General features: G+C 43.7%; 1 protein-coding gene across 11 annotated transcripts in view; it reads right to left on the bottom strand.

The window, feature by feature from the left end:
• Positions 1–6,136: 6,136 nt before the first annotated feature.
• Positions 6,137–15,665, bottom strand: part of LOC121005866 (microtubule-associated protein tau-like) — a 70,398-nt gene continuing 60,869 nt past the window's right edge. For 9 of the 11 annotated variants that reach the window (XM_040438668.1, XM_040438671.1, XM_040438667.1 and 6 more), the window contains 3 exons: positions 14,682–14,763; positions 13,900–14,012; positions 6,137–6,472 (listed from right to left, as the gene is read on the bottom strand). In XM_040438668.1, coding sequence (XP_040294602.1) covers positions 6,257–6,472; positions 13,900–14,012; positions 14,682–14,763 — 411 coding nt within the window. In that variant the 3' untranslated portion in view covers positions 6,137–6,256. Of the gene's footprint in view, positions 6,473–7,840; positions 7,974–10,307; positions 10,332–13,899; positions 14,013–14,681; positions 14,764–15,665 lie in introns of all 11 variants that reach the window. The other 2 variants (XM_040438673.1, XM_040438676.1) reach the window with 1 other exon arrangement.

Below are 15,665 nucleotides of genomic sequence, written 5' to 3'. Positions count from 1 at the left end.
TTTTTTTTTTTACCTTTTGTGCAGTCTTTGGCACTGAATGGGTGATTGTTATCGATGTTGTTTTAAACTGTTTGTCCACTTCTTCTAAGCATTAATGGCTTTAGTTCTCCAGCAAGTTAAATATTTTGAAAAGTTTGAGAACTTTTAGCATTGTATAAAGAAAAATAATAATGAAACACAAGACTTGTATTTTGTAAATAACTTTTTATTAGCTTTTTTTTTTTCCTTTTTTCTTTCCCCCCCCCCCCCCCCCATGTCCCTCCCCCGAGAACGATGGGAGAATCTGCACCATCTTCTGGGGTGTATAGAGTGATTATTATTTCTGGTTTAACATCCTTATTCTGTTGGGGTAAAATAAAAAATGTGCTTGAAAAAAAAAAATAAACCCGTTAAATATGGTGTCGTATTACAAGTAATTTTCAGGGGAAAAACTGGCTGATGTGTGAAACTGGATCTATTAAATTCATTAAATAACGTACCCAGCCCAAGGACAACAGTGGCACTGGTTGTAGGGTCTCAACCGGACACGTGGATCCTCTTCTGCACAATGAAATGGATAAGCAAAAGGATATTCCCAATTTAGGATATCTTCCCTTGCACCAGATTTGTAGGATACATTTCTGAATGGCTCATTAATCTGAAATCTGTGTAGAGAGACATTCTTCACTGGCATGTATGCAAAGGATTTTCTGCCACATGTGAATATACCCATAGACAGCATTGGTGGCTCAGTGGTTGGCGCTCTTGCCATGCAGTGCTAGGCTGCTGGGTTGAAATTCAGCCAAGGAACCAGTGTTTGAGTGGGTTTTGTCCCACACTCCAAAAAAAAAGTTAGTGGGCTTTCTTATGAAATTGACCTCTGAACTTTAGCTTTTTCAGCTTACCGCAAGTCCTGTTTTCCAAGGGGAAATGTTGATGGCTGCATTGAGTTTGTGGGCCCCACATTAAGGACCCTCCCCTATCAAGCAGTTAAAGGCGTTGTCTGACATTTTGATACTGAGGATAGGTCGTCAATATTAAACATGTGGAAAACCCCTTAGTGACCACTACACCTTTTTATGGCGATCACTAAGAGGCCTTAGGCTGGCCCGCTGCCTTTCCATGATGGCCTGGTCTAAGCTCTGCACGGGTCCCCCGTGCAGCGGAGAGCAGGGGCTCGGCTCTCGAATGAGAGCCACGTTCCTGCTAAGTTTTTAACCCCTTACATGCCGCTTTACGCGTATATAAGTGGTGACAGAGGGAGCGGACTCCCTCTGTCTCCCATCGGCACCCAGCAAAGCGCGGTGCCAATGTGTGTATAGTGCATGCGCAGTTAGTTCCCTGACGCTGATGCCAGCACAGGGAAGGAACACTATGCCGACACTGACATGTGGCATACTTACGCATGCGCGAGATTACAGCGCTCTGTGTGACGTCGGGGGAGCAAGGAGGAGATTCAGAGGATGCGGGCAGTGCTGGGCTCCTTCACAGTAGGCGTTGCTGGGCTCCTGAAACGTTGGTAACAGCCCCTTTGGCTCCTTACTTGCCTCACTTGCATATATATATATATATATATATATCGTATTTTTTACTGAATAAGCACTCAAAGCTATGGGAAATGTATATTGGACGTGCTAGTGGCGATCTAGCAGCGCATGTCTTCAGCTCTGTAGGCTATATCTAGCTGACAGAATCCCTTTAAAATGCAATGAACTATAGGGATAGTGCATTTTTTTTTTTTTAGAAGCAATCAAAAGATTGCCTGTTATAGTCCTCTTGTGGGACTATTAAGTGGTTTAAAAAATAAATAAATAAAAATTCCAATAAAAATATATTTTCTAGAAGTGGGGCGAATCCAATTTTTTTCAAATCCGAAAAGGTTCTCGAATATATAGAATCTTTCGAATCTCGAATCCTGTACATAATTGTGTGAACGGTGTAAGAAACAAAGTCAGACCGCTTCAGTTTGTCTGAACCTCCACCTCCCAGTCACCTCGCACCCTATATGACCGCGATTGTTACGCCCCTGCTCCTATCACTACAGAACATACAGGGTAATACAGCTTCACATACCTCTTACATCCAGTGACGTCTCCTTTGATGTAGATGTTCTCTTTCCTCATCTTCTCCTTTCAGACCAGACCACCATTTTTCAGCCATTTTTCGTTTCTGCAGTTTGACAAAAAAAAAAATCTTAGTTTACTACTTTTCCATCATCCTCCCATCTTCTGGACAAATCATCCTAACACCCCCAATACTGTTCCGCTGTGCTCCCCAATACTATACTGCAGAAACAGATAATACCCCTGATAATACTAGTACCACACAGAGCCCCCCATATAAAATACCCCTTCTTTGTGGCCTCAGTAGATGCCCCCATAGTGCCCCCCAATAATGTGCCAATAAGAAGTGGCCCTACAGTGCCAATATCAAATGCCTCTCTCCTCCCCCTATGTGCCAGTATCAAGTGCGGAGTGCCTCTCTCCTCCCCATGTGCCGATATCATAGTGCCATCTCCCCCCCCCCCCCCAAATGTGCCAGTATCATAGTGCCATCTCCCCCCCCCCCAAATGTGCCAGTATCATAGTGCCATCTCCCCCCCCCCAATGTGCCCGTATCAGTGCCATCTCCCCCCCCAATGTGCCAGTATCATAGTGCCATCTCCCCCCAATGTGCCAGTATTATAGTGCCATCTCCCCCCCCCCCCCCCCCCCATAATTTGCCGGTATCATAGTGCCATCTCCCCCCCAATGTGCCAGTATCATAGTGCCATCTCCCCACCAATGTGCCAGTATCATAGTGCCATCTTCCCCCATAATGTGCCAGTATCATAGTGCCATCTCCCCCCATAATGTGCCAGTATTATAGTGCCATCTCCCCCCATAATGTGCCAGTATTATAGTGCCATCTCCCCCCATAATGTGCCAGTATTATAGTGCCACCTCCCCCATAATGTGCCAGTATCATAGTGCCATCTCCCCCATAATGTGCCAGTATCATAGTGCCACCTCCCCCCATAATGTGCCAGTATCATAGTGCCATCTCCCCCCATAATGTGCCAGTATCATAGTGCCATCTCCCCTCATAATGTGGCAGTATCATAGTGCCTCCCCCCCAATGTGCCAGTAGTATCATAGTGCCATCTCCCCCCATAATGTGCCAGTATCATAGTGCCTCCCCCCCACCCCCAATGTGCCAGTAGTATCATAGTGCCTCTCACCTCTCCCCCTCGCCAATGTGGCAGTAACAGATTAAAAAAAAAAAACGCTTTTACTTACCTCCGCTGCGATGCAGGCCTCTTCTGGCCTGTGTCCCACGCTGTACGGCTCAGGCGGCGCAATGACGTCATCGCGCTGCCTGCACCGGCCTCTGATAGGCTGCGGGCCTTGTGCCGGCAGCGTATCAGAGGAACAGGGAAAGGAAACGCCAGTCCCTTTCCTGTCGCAGCAGCGAAGCGCTCATCTTCTAGAGTGCCCTGCTGCCACCACCAGTCTGGGCACCACCGGGATTCGTCGGATTCGTATCCGGTAAATTACGTCTGTATTTGAGTCCACGAATCCAGAGGGATTCGTGGATTCGACGAATCCCCCGTCCCATCTCTACTATTTTCCATTGACAATACGCTTTTCAATGAAAAAAATTGCAAAAATAAAATTCCCCTATGTTTGGTATCGCCGCATCTGTAACTACCCGCACTACACAAATATCACGTAAATTATCCCCTACTGTGAACGCAGAAAAAAATAAGCCTTAATTGCTAATTTATTCATAGTCGCCACCGAAAAAACGGAATAATAAGCGATCAAAGTGTTATTTACCCCAAAATGTTACCAATTAAAACTACAAGTTGTCCCACAAAAATCAAGCCCTCACAACTCTATAGAAAGAAAAATAAAAAAAAGTTTTAAGTCTTGGGATGTGGTGATGGGAAAAAAAATAATATATATATATATATTTTTTTTTTATCATTTTTTTTAAAGGGGTTTTATTGCACAAAAGTAGTAAAATGTTAAGAAACTATTTATTTGGTATCACTGTAATCATACTGACCTAAGTGAATAAAGATATATAGTTATTTATGCCAAAACAAGAATGCTGAAAATGAAAAGAGTTAAAAGTTAATCAGAAAGTTATGTGTACCCTCAAATGGCACCATTAAAAAGTACAACTTGTCCCGCAAACCAAAAGCCCTCAAACAGCTACATAGATGGAAAAATATAAAAGTTAGCTCTTGGAAGGCAATGATGAAAAAAAGGAAGAAAAACGCTTGGTCAGTAAGGCCCAAAACAGGCTGGTCACTAAGGGGTTAAGGTATATTTTGTAGATAAGTTATAGGAGTCTAAGAACCCTTTCAAAGCTAGATATATACTACTTGATCCATGGGTTCTAAGCTACATTATGATTATTCTTTAGTGCTGCCATTCATGAAGTAATGAATATGTTTGCACTTGGAAACCTAATGGACCCCATTATAGTCTATGGGGCCCGTGGGCTCAGTTCGGCTCGGTCATGTGCCGAATCGGTCCTGTCTGTTTTCCTGCCAGAGAACGGAAAGGCTGAACGGTGATGTGACCGAAGCCTAACCTGAGTTATGGACCATCAGTTATGGAAATTGGCTAAAGCTTGATATTTCAGGGGTGAAATGGACCCTATGCAAGCGCTGATTGGCTACCCTCAGATCCAGAACAAAATGAAGCCACGAAGATCCATGTTGTATTAATAACTTTATTTCCAAATCCACTTATACAGCAACATACCGTGTGAACCAGCTGGTCAGACACGACACAGAATATGGACAGCCACAGACACAACGGAGAGAAAAGGGGGTGTATATTCGAAGGGCAATCGTTAACGATGACGTCAACAGAGGGGAGAAAGGAAGGCAATACTGAAATTAAGAAACGAGGGATGATGGGGCTGCAGATGAAGGACAGCATTTAAAAAAAAAAACTAAATAGATAAGCTAGCAGCCACTGCAAAAATCTTCAGTTCCATTATTAATCACATACTGAGTTTAGAAAGAAGCAGACTTCAGGGCAAAGTGGAAATGTAATGGAGGGTCAGACAGAGCACACCCAAGGACATGAACTCTGGTTATAATCTGAAGAGTGGTGTAACCTGTTCACGGACAGTGGTGCTAAACACCTTATCGCAGCATGCATGTCAATGCTGGAGTGATGTATCATCTTGAAGACATGAAAAATGGGTGCAGGGAACATGCACCTACAGATTTGGCATAGTACAAGATGTGGGTTGTCCCTGTGAGCCCATTAGAGCTGAGACTATGAGAAGTCAAATGTTTTCTAATGACTAAACAAAGAGTCAGAATTATTAGTTCCCCATTTAATTGGAAACATGGATAAAATGAGTAAGGCCTCATGCACACGACCGTGCCGTTTTTTGCGGTCCGCGTGCCTTCTGCAATTTGCGGAACGGAACGGGCGGCCCATTGTAGACATGTCTATTCTTGTCTGCAAAATGGACAAGAATAGGACATGCTATATTTTTTTTGCGGGGCCTCGGAACGGAGTGCTGTCCACATCTTTTGTGGCCCCATTGAAGTGAATGGGTCTGCATCCGAGCCGCAAAAACTGCGGCTCTGATGCGGACCATAACTACGGTCGTGTGCATGAGGCCTAAGTCTGTCAAAGTTTAGAGGCTTGATGTCAGAAATGGGTTCACTCTTGTCCATAAATTGTGCGTGGTGCTAGTAGCTAAGCCTCATTTGCTTGAACAGGCTTAAGTTGCAATATCAGACGCAGAGCATGGATAAGAGTGGAGCTGTTTCTGAAGAAAAGGCCGATTCCTCTTTCTTTTCCAGGTCACCGATCTGATGTTATGCTGTGTTTAGAGGAAGTAACTATCGGGTAGTTTAAGAAATGATGTCCATCTGTGCCTGGAGGGTGGTCTCTTCTTTGCATGGTGAAACATGATGGCTGCTGTGTCCCCACCCATGCTTAAGACTGCTCTGTCCCTGGAACCCAAACCCATTGTAATTGGGCAATTTTATATGACACTCACCTTTTATAACCCCTTTGTGTCTTAGAATAAAAACAAAATATACATAACATCAGTGAATAAACCTGTTTTTTCTCCCCTCTGCTACTAGTGAGTAGGTGGAGATGTTCTTCCAAGAATGGGTCGTGTAATAAATAAGTATACAAGAGACAGTTTAATTATTCAATTGAGTGTGGGCAATTTTATGTAACTTTCCCTTTTTGTTTTAAATCTTGGATACGTTTCTCGAACCTCCAGCTCCCGTTTAGAAATCAGCTCATCACAAGCCTTGCTTAGCGAGGGAGGCAGAGACTTGGTCAGCCAGTGTGGAGAGTTGTGGGGAGTCAGACATGTTAATGCTGCCAGAAGAGGAGACGTTGCTGAGACGTCGGGGGGACGTTTCTCCAGAAGGGTTGGGAGACTTGTAGACAATCTCTGCTCCGTGGTCTGTCTTGGCTTTAGCATTCTCCCTGAAAGTCAGTTTGTGGCTCTCAATCTGTATGGAAAATGAACACAAGAAGATGAGTGCTATGTACCCCAAAATTTGTAACCAATTATTAAAGGGGTTCTACAGTTTGTACAACCTAGTAGTGGAGCTTTTTCCAAGAGAGGTGTGGAGGCATTGTGCAGAATCTGCAGTGGTCATTGAAATTTATGGACAAGACATAAAGAATCACGTGCCTAATTGCCGCCAATGGGGAAAGTTGGGTTTACATTAGTAGTGAAACTCCACTCTGTGGCAACTTAGAATGGGGTAACTCCACCCTAATAAAATTGTGGCTTAGGCTACTTTAACACTGGCGTTTTGGCTTTCGTTTGTGAGATCCGTTCAGGGCTCTCACAAGCGGTCCAAAACGGATCAGTTTTGCCCTAATGCATTCTGAATGGAAAAGGATCCGCTCAGAATGCATCAGTTTGCCTACGTTCCGCAGCATTTTGGTGTCCGTCTGACGAAACTGAGCCAAACGGATCCGTTCTGACACACAATGTAATAAGTCAATGGAGACGGATCCGTTTTCTATGATACAATCTGGCACAATAGAAAACGGATCCGTCCTCCATTGACTTTCAGTGGTGTTCAAGACGGATCCGTCTTGGCTATGTTAACGATAAAGCAAACGGATCCGTTCTGAACGGATGCGTCTGTGCAGATCCATGACGGATCCGCACCAAATGCGAGTGTGAAAGTAGCCTTACACACAAAGCAGTCTACTAGACTCCTGCCATGGCCAATAGTCTATCCATTTAAGAACTTCCAGACATCACCAAGGTTCTTCTAGTAAGTCGATACAATTCAACAGATTGTCCAGTATTGGAAAAAAGACCTTTTTTTTTTTTTTTTTTTTTTTTTTAAACAGACATACTCTAATGCAGAGTCAAAACTAATAATGGTACTCGGTAACCCCACAACGTGGCACTGTTTAAATCAATGTTCAATATTTTATTGTACTACTAGTACTACAATCCCACCATCCTATCCAGGGAGCTACACCAGCTTGATAAAGGGCACTGAACACAGGCCCGAAACATTGCAGCAACACATGTAACTAATGCACACTGGTGGCGGATGAAAAGTAAGAATTAAAATGACAATTTCATCGAATTCACCAAGAGCTGTCCTTTCACTGTACCAAGATCTTGAATTCTAACCCTACAGCAGAAAGGTTGAATTAAGACACACACCAATCTCCTGTATCTAGACAGGGCCGTTGCGCTTCTATTTGACTGATACTACTGGTTGGATAATCCTATCTGGATCCAACCTTCATACATCAGACTTTTCAGATATGTTTGCGTACATATTTGAGTTAAGCGCTCACATTGTATTTGGCCAAGGAACCACACTCTGCTACACGGTACTTACCATTCTTCAGCTCTTCACACAGTAAGTCAGGCACCTCAAGTTCTTCTGGCAGAGGTGGTGGTGGAAGGCCCAGGTAGAGCCCATTTGTAGGGGAATTGTTTCCCCCTGACACTTCGCTGTTCCCTTTCTCTCTCTGAAGGTGATAAGATGATTTGGGGAAGGATGAGGTTGAGGACTGGTTACAAATATATGAGGAGAGAAGGAAGGACTAGTATGCCATGAGATGTGCGGCGTAAGCAGAGGGTTAAGTGCGGAAACCAGCTATAGGGTACCTGCACACGGGGGTGGTTGAACTTCCAGAAGGTCCATACGAATTTCCTTGCTGATTTCTGTTCGTTTCTGCACCCAAACCACATCAAAAACTGCAATTTCTATCTGCAATTTTTAGCGCAGAGTTGTTTTTGCCACATATCTCACCCTTCATTAGATAAAAAGGTAAAATGTGCCGCTAAAAATGCAAATATGAGTATTTGGAAATCTGCAATGCAGGTCAATTTCCAAGCAGAAACAAATCTGTAAACTGTATAGGAGATTTGTTCAATCTCATACACTTTGCTGATAAATGTACAACATTTCTTTTTTTCTGCGCGGGCATCCAAAAAACGTGTACTCCACAACGTGCAGGTACCCACAGAGACATTGCAGATATGAAGGAGTGTGGTATGCATCAGTGATTGCCTTCCCTCTGTCAGTAATCCACATCCTGTTTATTATCCCACAGAGTCCAAATCTCTGGAGGTATGTGTAAAAAGCACAGTTAATATATACATGTGACAGTGGGGGCAGCGTCTCACGACAACACATGGTCCTGGCTCCTGGCCTTATTGCATACATGTCTATACCTAGAGCAGCACATCAGATACCGCTGTGGAACAGTTGAGACTTGCCACTGTTCTTCATGTTATGGTATGTCTCAATATAGAGAATATTATTGTTATTGGGTCCAACATTCTGTACTGATTAATTGAGTCAGAGATCCAAATCCCTACATCTCTACTAGAGGGAGAGTAACGTTTAGTGTGTAAGTCACATGCAGTAAGCTAATAAGCTCCCCCTTGTGGTGGCTTCGGGTAAGTGCCATCTATAAGGCAGCAAATATAAAGATTCAGATAGTCAAAAATTATCTCAGACTTTAAATGACCTGTATTAATTGCCAGCACACAGTCGGGCCACAATCCTACAGACCAAATAGGGGTTAATTTGCTGAATCTTATTTGATCTGACAATAATCCATGTCTAACAGCAATGTAAGAGATTTCCCCCTGAGTTTGGAAAATGATGGTAATAGTGAAACAATGGCCCATATGAAATGTATAAGATAACAGGTTTATTTAGTGTAAAGAGTAATTCACCACTAAATATATAATAAAATCATTCATTGTATGCTAAAATCTTTGGTCTGCCGTACTGGTTATGACCTGCATGTGCGATGGAGATGTTTCTAATGGAGACCTCATCTTCTAACTATTCTGCTGGTATAAAAGGCAAGGCATACTTTGAATTTGTGTTACTGTTTGTCTCTATTGCTCAATTAAAAAAATTGTGAAAACAAGGTTCTCTAGAGAATCACCAAGAAATTGGAAAGTCCTACTGTTTGAAAGGTGTAGTTTTTTTAAGATCCAGGGTCAGGTAGGCCAGATTTCATTCTATGTGGAAGTGATAGTTAACCCATCTGAATGATCTTGAAAAAGATCATGCCGCTATGCCCTACTTCTCTTTTAGGACCTTTTGGGTTGGTGAGGTTAAGGAATTTGTATGGTGATCTGGGGATTAATATTGTTGCTTATTATTACATTTTTATTAATAAAGAAATTAAAACAATTTGCTAACCGACGATACTTCAGCTATTTAATGTTAAAAGCAATGTTTGAGCCCAGTTAGCAGGGTGGGAAGTTGTTTGTGAGAGAGAAAGGCAACAAGTCAGTAACAGTGGCTGAAGAATTGAAAATCCAAGAAAAGTGCCAGAGACGTGACAGTTTGAGACAGAAGAAAAAGAGACCCGTCTTGCAGAGTATGGAAACTAAGGCCTCGTTCACATCTCTGTTTGGAGATCCTGCAGGCTGTTCTGGCTATTCCAGAGCAGCCTGCCAGATCCCCATTGTCCGGCGGTGATCCAACCGATTTCTGGTATAAATACCGGGTTTAGGCTAGACAAACACCGTTGCATGCAAGTTTTTTGGTTGGCATTTGCGCCGGATCAGACTGCCGAATCTCCAAAACGAAAATGTGAATGCAGCCTTAGGCATGTTATCAACAGTGAGCAAGAGAAGCAGAGTTTTCAGAAGTGTTCTCCAGAAAAAGTGCATAGCAAAACGCGAAATCAAGTGTATGGTGCACATAGTTACGTAGTTAATACAGTTGAAAAAAGACATAGGTCCATCAAGTTCAATGCAGACCCAACAAATGGATCTACAGGGAAAGAAGAGTGGAAAAGGATGATGGAGCACAAACCCAGGCCTATACTTACAATGGCAGAGCCTGCTCCACAAATCTAGAAGAAAACACTTGTAAGAAGCATCATCACCTGAAGACAGGTTAATCACATTGTGTAGGAAAACTGAGCCGGGGCAAGAAAAGACCATAACTGTCCCTCCAAGAATCTATGTAATTTCTTATGCACACGAACGAGTGCTGGCCGGGCCCATATTGCAGCCCGCAAACATCACTGCATCACGGATGAGGACCCATTCACCCATTCTGGTGCGGAACGGAGGCAGGGAATCGCATGGAAGCACTACCGAGTGCTTCAGTGGGGTTTTTCTCCGTGCCTCCGCACCGCAAAAAAGTAGTGCATGCACAACTTTTTTGAGGTGCGGACGGATCACGGATCCATTCAAGTTGAATGAGTCTGGATCTGTCTTCGGAATCCACGCAGTTGTTGGCCGTGCATTGAGGACTGCAAATTGCGGTCCACAATGCACTGAACAGCCGAGCAACGGCCGTGTGCATGAGCCCTAATGTTGTGACTGATTATAGCAGGAATCAGCAACCTTCGACAGTCCAGCTGCTGTGAAGCTACAACTCCTAGCGTGCAAACATGCTCAGTTATTCTTCTAACTCCCACAGAAGAGAATAAAGCATTCTAGGAATTGTAGTTTCTGAACAGCTGGAGTGCCAGAGGTTGCTGATACCTGGATTATAGTAGGTCCTCTTTAGCATTATACAGTGGTCCCTCAAGATACAATATTAATTGGTTCCAGGACAACCATTGTATGTTGAGTAATCGGTTCCAAAGCCCCAAAATGTCATCCAAGATAAGAGAAAATTAAGATTTAAGAGAAATAAGCAGATAACTAAGACCGATAAAACGAATACAGCTGTTTTACCAGAGAAGGGGCCTTGATTGGTTGGATCTGAGTCTGAGGCATTGTATGTTGAAAATATTGAGGCCATTGTATATTGAAGGATCACTGTATGGGTACAGGCACTGGGCGTTTGTCGAGTAGCAGCTGTGTTTTGGCGAGAACCACACCAGTATTCAAGTAACTCATCATCCGTTTTCACTGTGAACCGTTAATGGCCATGTGTTATCCCACAAAACAGTGCAGCCATTAACCAAGCACAGTGAATAACCAATCAGTTTTAAATGATGTACCTGAATACCGACACGGTTTGGATAACCACGCAGTTCTCACCGCACCACTGCCACTACAAGGCCACGCTGTGTGGCCCGTGCGTCTAGGGTAAGTCTCTACACAGGGCGGGTCTGCTGTGGATTTTCAGTGGCATATCTGCCAAAATTCTGCACTGACAAATTCCACGCCAAATAATGTCAATTTTGCTGTGGAATTCATAGTGTGAATGCAGGTTTGCCACAGATTTCACTGCCTGGATTTAAAATTAGCACCACAGGCCATGTTATGTGGAGATTCTGTTGCAGAAATGTTCTGCCAAGTGTGAGCTCATGCACACAACCATTGGCTGTTTTGCGGTCTGCAAAACATGGATACCGGCTGTGTGCATTCCGCATTTTGCAGAACATACAGCCATAATAAAACAGTCCTATCTTTGTCCGTAATACGGACAAGAATAGGACATGTTCTATAATTTTGCGGATGCCACGGAAGCACATACGGATGCGGACAGCACACGGAAGGCTAACAAAATAAAAAACATGGAAGGCTGTCTGCATCTTTTACAGCCCCACTGAAGTGAATGGGTCCACATCCGACCCGTAAAAAATGCTATATGCTGCATACTGTCCGTGCAGAAAATCTGCAGTGTATACGTCACCTGTGGCATTCCCTTCAGGTATGTTCACACGGACAAAATCAGCTGCAGTAAGGGTGGGTTCACGTCACGTTTAGTCTCCGTTTGACATATACGTTAGAAAATAAAAGGATTACACTACGTTCTTGTATCCTGCACAGTCCTGTAAAAAAAAGTATACATTTTTTTTACAATGGTAGAAAAATGTATACTTTTTTTTCCCAATGGAACTCTATGGTGAACGCATGCCTTAGTCTGAGGCATCTGTTTAACGTATACGTTTTTTTGTATACATTAAACAGAAAACGTGATGTGAACCCAGCCTAAGCGACAGTTTTCTGCAGTGTAATCTGCAGTCAAAGCACCAACAGCTTTCCATTGACTTCTCTGGGAAAAATGCCACCATGTGCTCATGATGGGGGTTTTTTCATCCACGATTTCGAATCCACTTCACAAGTGGCAGGTTATGTCTTTGAAGCAAATTTTATCTGCATTCCCTAATGAAGTCAATGGGAAAGGGCTAAAATATCTAGCATTTGTTTGCGGATCAGCCTAGTTTTTTTGCGCAGGAGAAAAGTTTGTCTGTGTGAACAAACCCTTAAAGGGGTTGTGGAGTGGGTTAATATGGATGATATTATCGATATCAGATCAGTAGAGGTCTATCTCCTGGCACCGCTGCCGAACAGATGTTTTAAGGGGTAGAAGCGCTTGTGCAAGAACAACTTCCTCTTCAAAATGAACTGCACGTCATCTCCTTTGTAGAGGTGGCACAGTGTAATTACAACTGCTACATCCCATTCAAATACAAAGGAGACAAAGCATAGGTAATTTTGAAGAGGGAGTAGCCGCTATCAATTCAAACAGCTGATTGGCGGGGGTGCCGGGAGTCAGACCTCTTCAGATCTGATATTGATGGCCTATTCTGAGGAACCTCACCAATATCCCAAGTGTAGGTCATGTGTGTTAACCCACGGTACCACCCTTTGGAAGTTCTGGTACTAGCAAAGAGGGAAACATGTGAACATAAACCTCCAGCATGCAAACATCAGAATAATGGGAGCAGGTGTCTTCTAGGGTGCCAGTGCCCACATTGCAGTTAGGCTCACATCAGGGGTTTACACCTTGGTCATTCCTGTATTTTTAGATGTGGTATTCCCTCTAAGCTGTGCCCTATGGAAAGGAAAGAGTTAAAACAACATTCAGGCCCAATATCAGCGTTGGGCTACATGCACACGACCGTATGTGTTTGCGGATCTATTGTAACAATGCCTAAAACGGACAAGAATAGGACATGTTATATTTTTTTTGCGGGGCTACGGAACGGACATACGGATGCGGACAGCCAACGGTGTGCTGTTCGCATTCTTTGCGGACCCATTGAAATGAATGGGTCTGCATCCTATCCGCAAAAAAAACGGAACGGACTCGGAAACAAAATACGTTCGTGTGCATGAGGCCTCTATCGGCAGCATAACGGATCCGTCCTTGTTTCCATTATGCAGGAGTCCAGTCCTGCATAGTGGAAACCAGGACGGATCCGTTATGCTGCCCATAGACTTGTATTATGAAGGATCAAATCAGAATGCCTCTTAAAGGCTTCCGTTTTGACTTCCGTCTTATGGATTCCGTTATTTTCCGTTATAACCATGTTATAACGGAAAACAGAAACGGAATCCATAATGCTGATGTGAACCCACCCTTATCTGTCTGAAATGTGCGTGAAATGTTTAACTCTTCAATTTCCAGAGTGGACAACTTAACGGGAACAGTATTCATGAAGGGGGATAATAATGGCCATTTTTTTACAACCCAGGTTTCCTGTCAACCAGTATTCAGGTGACACTTTATACCTTCTTGTTTCCTCCACCGGGCGTGTGAGTGACATTGTCCAGTGATCCAATCTTGGACGAAACCTTTTCTTTAAAGTCCAGTTTCTCGGATTTCACTTCTATGTTTCCTCCGCCTGTGTTAGAAGGATGAAGGTCACAGGTTAGGTAAAAACAATAGCATGATACTTTACAACATGGGAGGAGTGTGAAGCCACTGCAAATTCACATGGTGGCCACTCCTCTGCAGAGGTTACCCAGAGCTTCTGTTCTTAAAGGGGTTGTCTCTCTTCAGCAAGTGGCACTTTTCATGCAGGCAAAGTTAATACCAGGCACTTACTAATGTATCATGATTATCCATATTGCCTCCTTTGCTGGCTTGATTAATTTTTTTCCATCGCATTATACACTGCTCGTTTATGACCACCCTATAATCCAGCAGTGGTGGCCGTGCTTGCACACTATAGGAAAAGGAGGCAGGCTCTCTGGTGGCCAGTGTTTTTTCCTATAGTGTGCAGGCACGTCCACCGCTGCTGGAATACAGGGTGGTCATAACCCCTGGATACGAGCAGTGTATAATGTAATAGAAAAACGAATGAACCCAGCAAAGCAGGCAATGAAGACAATCACAATCCATTAGTAAGTGCCTTGTATTGACTTTCTCTACATAATAAATGCCATTTGCTGTAGTGAAACAACCCCTTTAAGGCTCACCGCCAGGCCCAGCACTACCTCAGACCTCCTTTGTAACATACAGGTGTCCCAAAAGGACGTTTTAACCCTTAAAATATCATAGGAGGATTTACCTGGCCTGTGGTGGATGTTTGACATGGATCCACACTTGGAAGTCACATGTTTCAGATCGACTGGTTTGTGTGTTATCTGCACCTATACAGTGGAGACAGCAGACCTAAATTACCTTAATGTAACTCTATTTTTTAATAAATATGATTAAGTTTTGCTGGAAGAAAACACACCATAAATGCAAGTAAGTTGTTGCAAAAACCACCCACCATAAATGCAGCACAGCCACAACGTATGGCAGCATTCTAAGTATTGGAGGAAGCCATTTTGAGAGAGAAGCATGCAGAACATAAGTAAAGGAAGCTATATTCCATGATAACTATGGTTCCGCCCCCAAAATGTCTATTTAAAGGGAATCTGTCACCAGCGACCTCGCTATCTAACTGTTTGCATAGACACATAGCTGTGGCTCTCCTGATTAAATGTTGTTCTTCTTTTGTTGATCCGAGGCTATGTTCCCGAGTTATGATACTTTTTCCTAATATGCAAATTAGGCTTTTGGTGCAATGAGGGGTCACCACTGCTCTTGTTGCACTCAAGCTCCACTCATTTCTGTGACCAGCCCCTCCCTCCCTGTTTTGCTACTGCTTGGCCCTGTCAATCAAAGCAGCCAGGGAGGGGCTTTCCACAGAAAGGAGTGGAGCAATGGTGACACCCTCAATGCACCAAAGGCCTAATTTTCATATTAAGAAAAAGTATCATAAGGGCTCATGCACATGGCTGTAGCAGTTTTCAGTCCACAAACTGTGCATCCGCAAAACACGGATACCGGCAGAGAGCCTGGAGACATTCTTTTTCACCGCAAAACAGACAAGAATAGGACATGTTCTATTTTTTTGCGGGGCCGCGGAACAGAGTTACGGATGCGGACAGCACACGGGTGTGCCCCGCTGAAGTGAATGGGTCCGCATCTGATCTGCGAAAAATGCGGATTGGATACGGACAACAACCACGGTCATGTGCATGACCCCTAACTCGGAAACGGA

This window comes from Bufo bufo, chromosome 6, assembly GCF_905171765.1.
Source record: "Bufo bufo chromosome 6, aBufBuf1.1, whole genome shotgun sequence".
NCBI lineage: Eukaryota > Metazoa > Chordata > Amphibia > Anura > Bufonidae > Bufo > Bufo bufo.
This window is presented reverse-complemented; position numbering and strand designations above follow the sequence as displayed.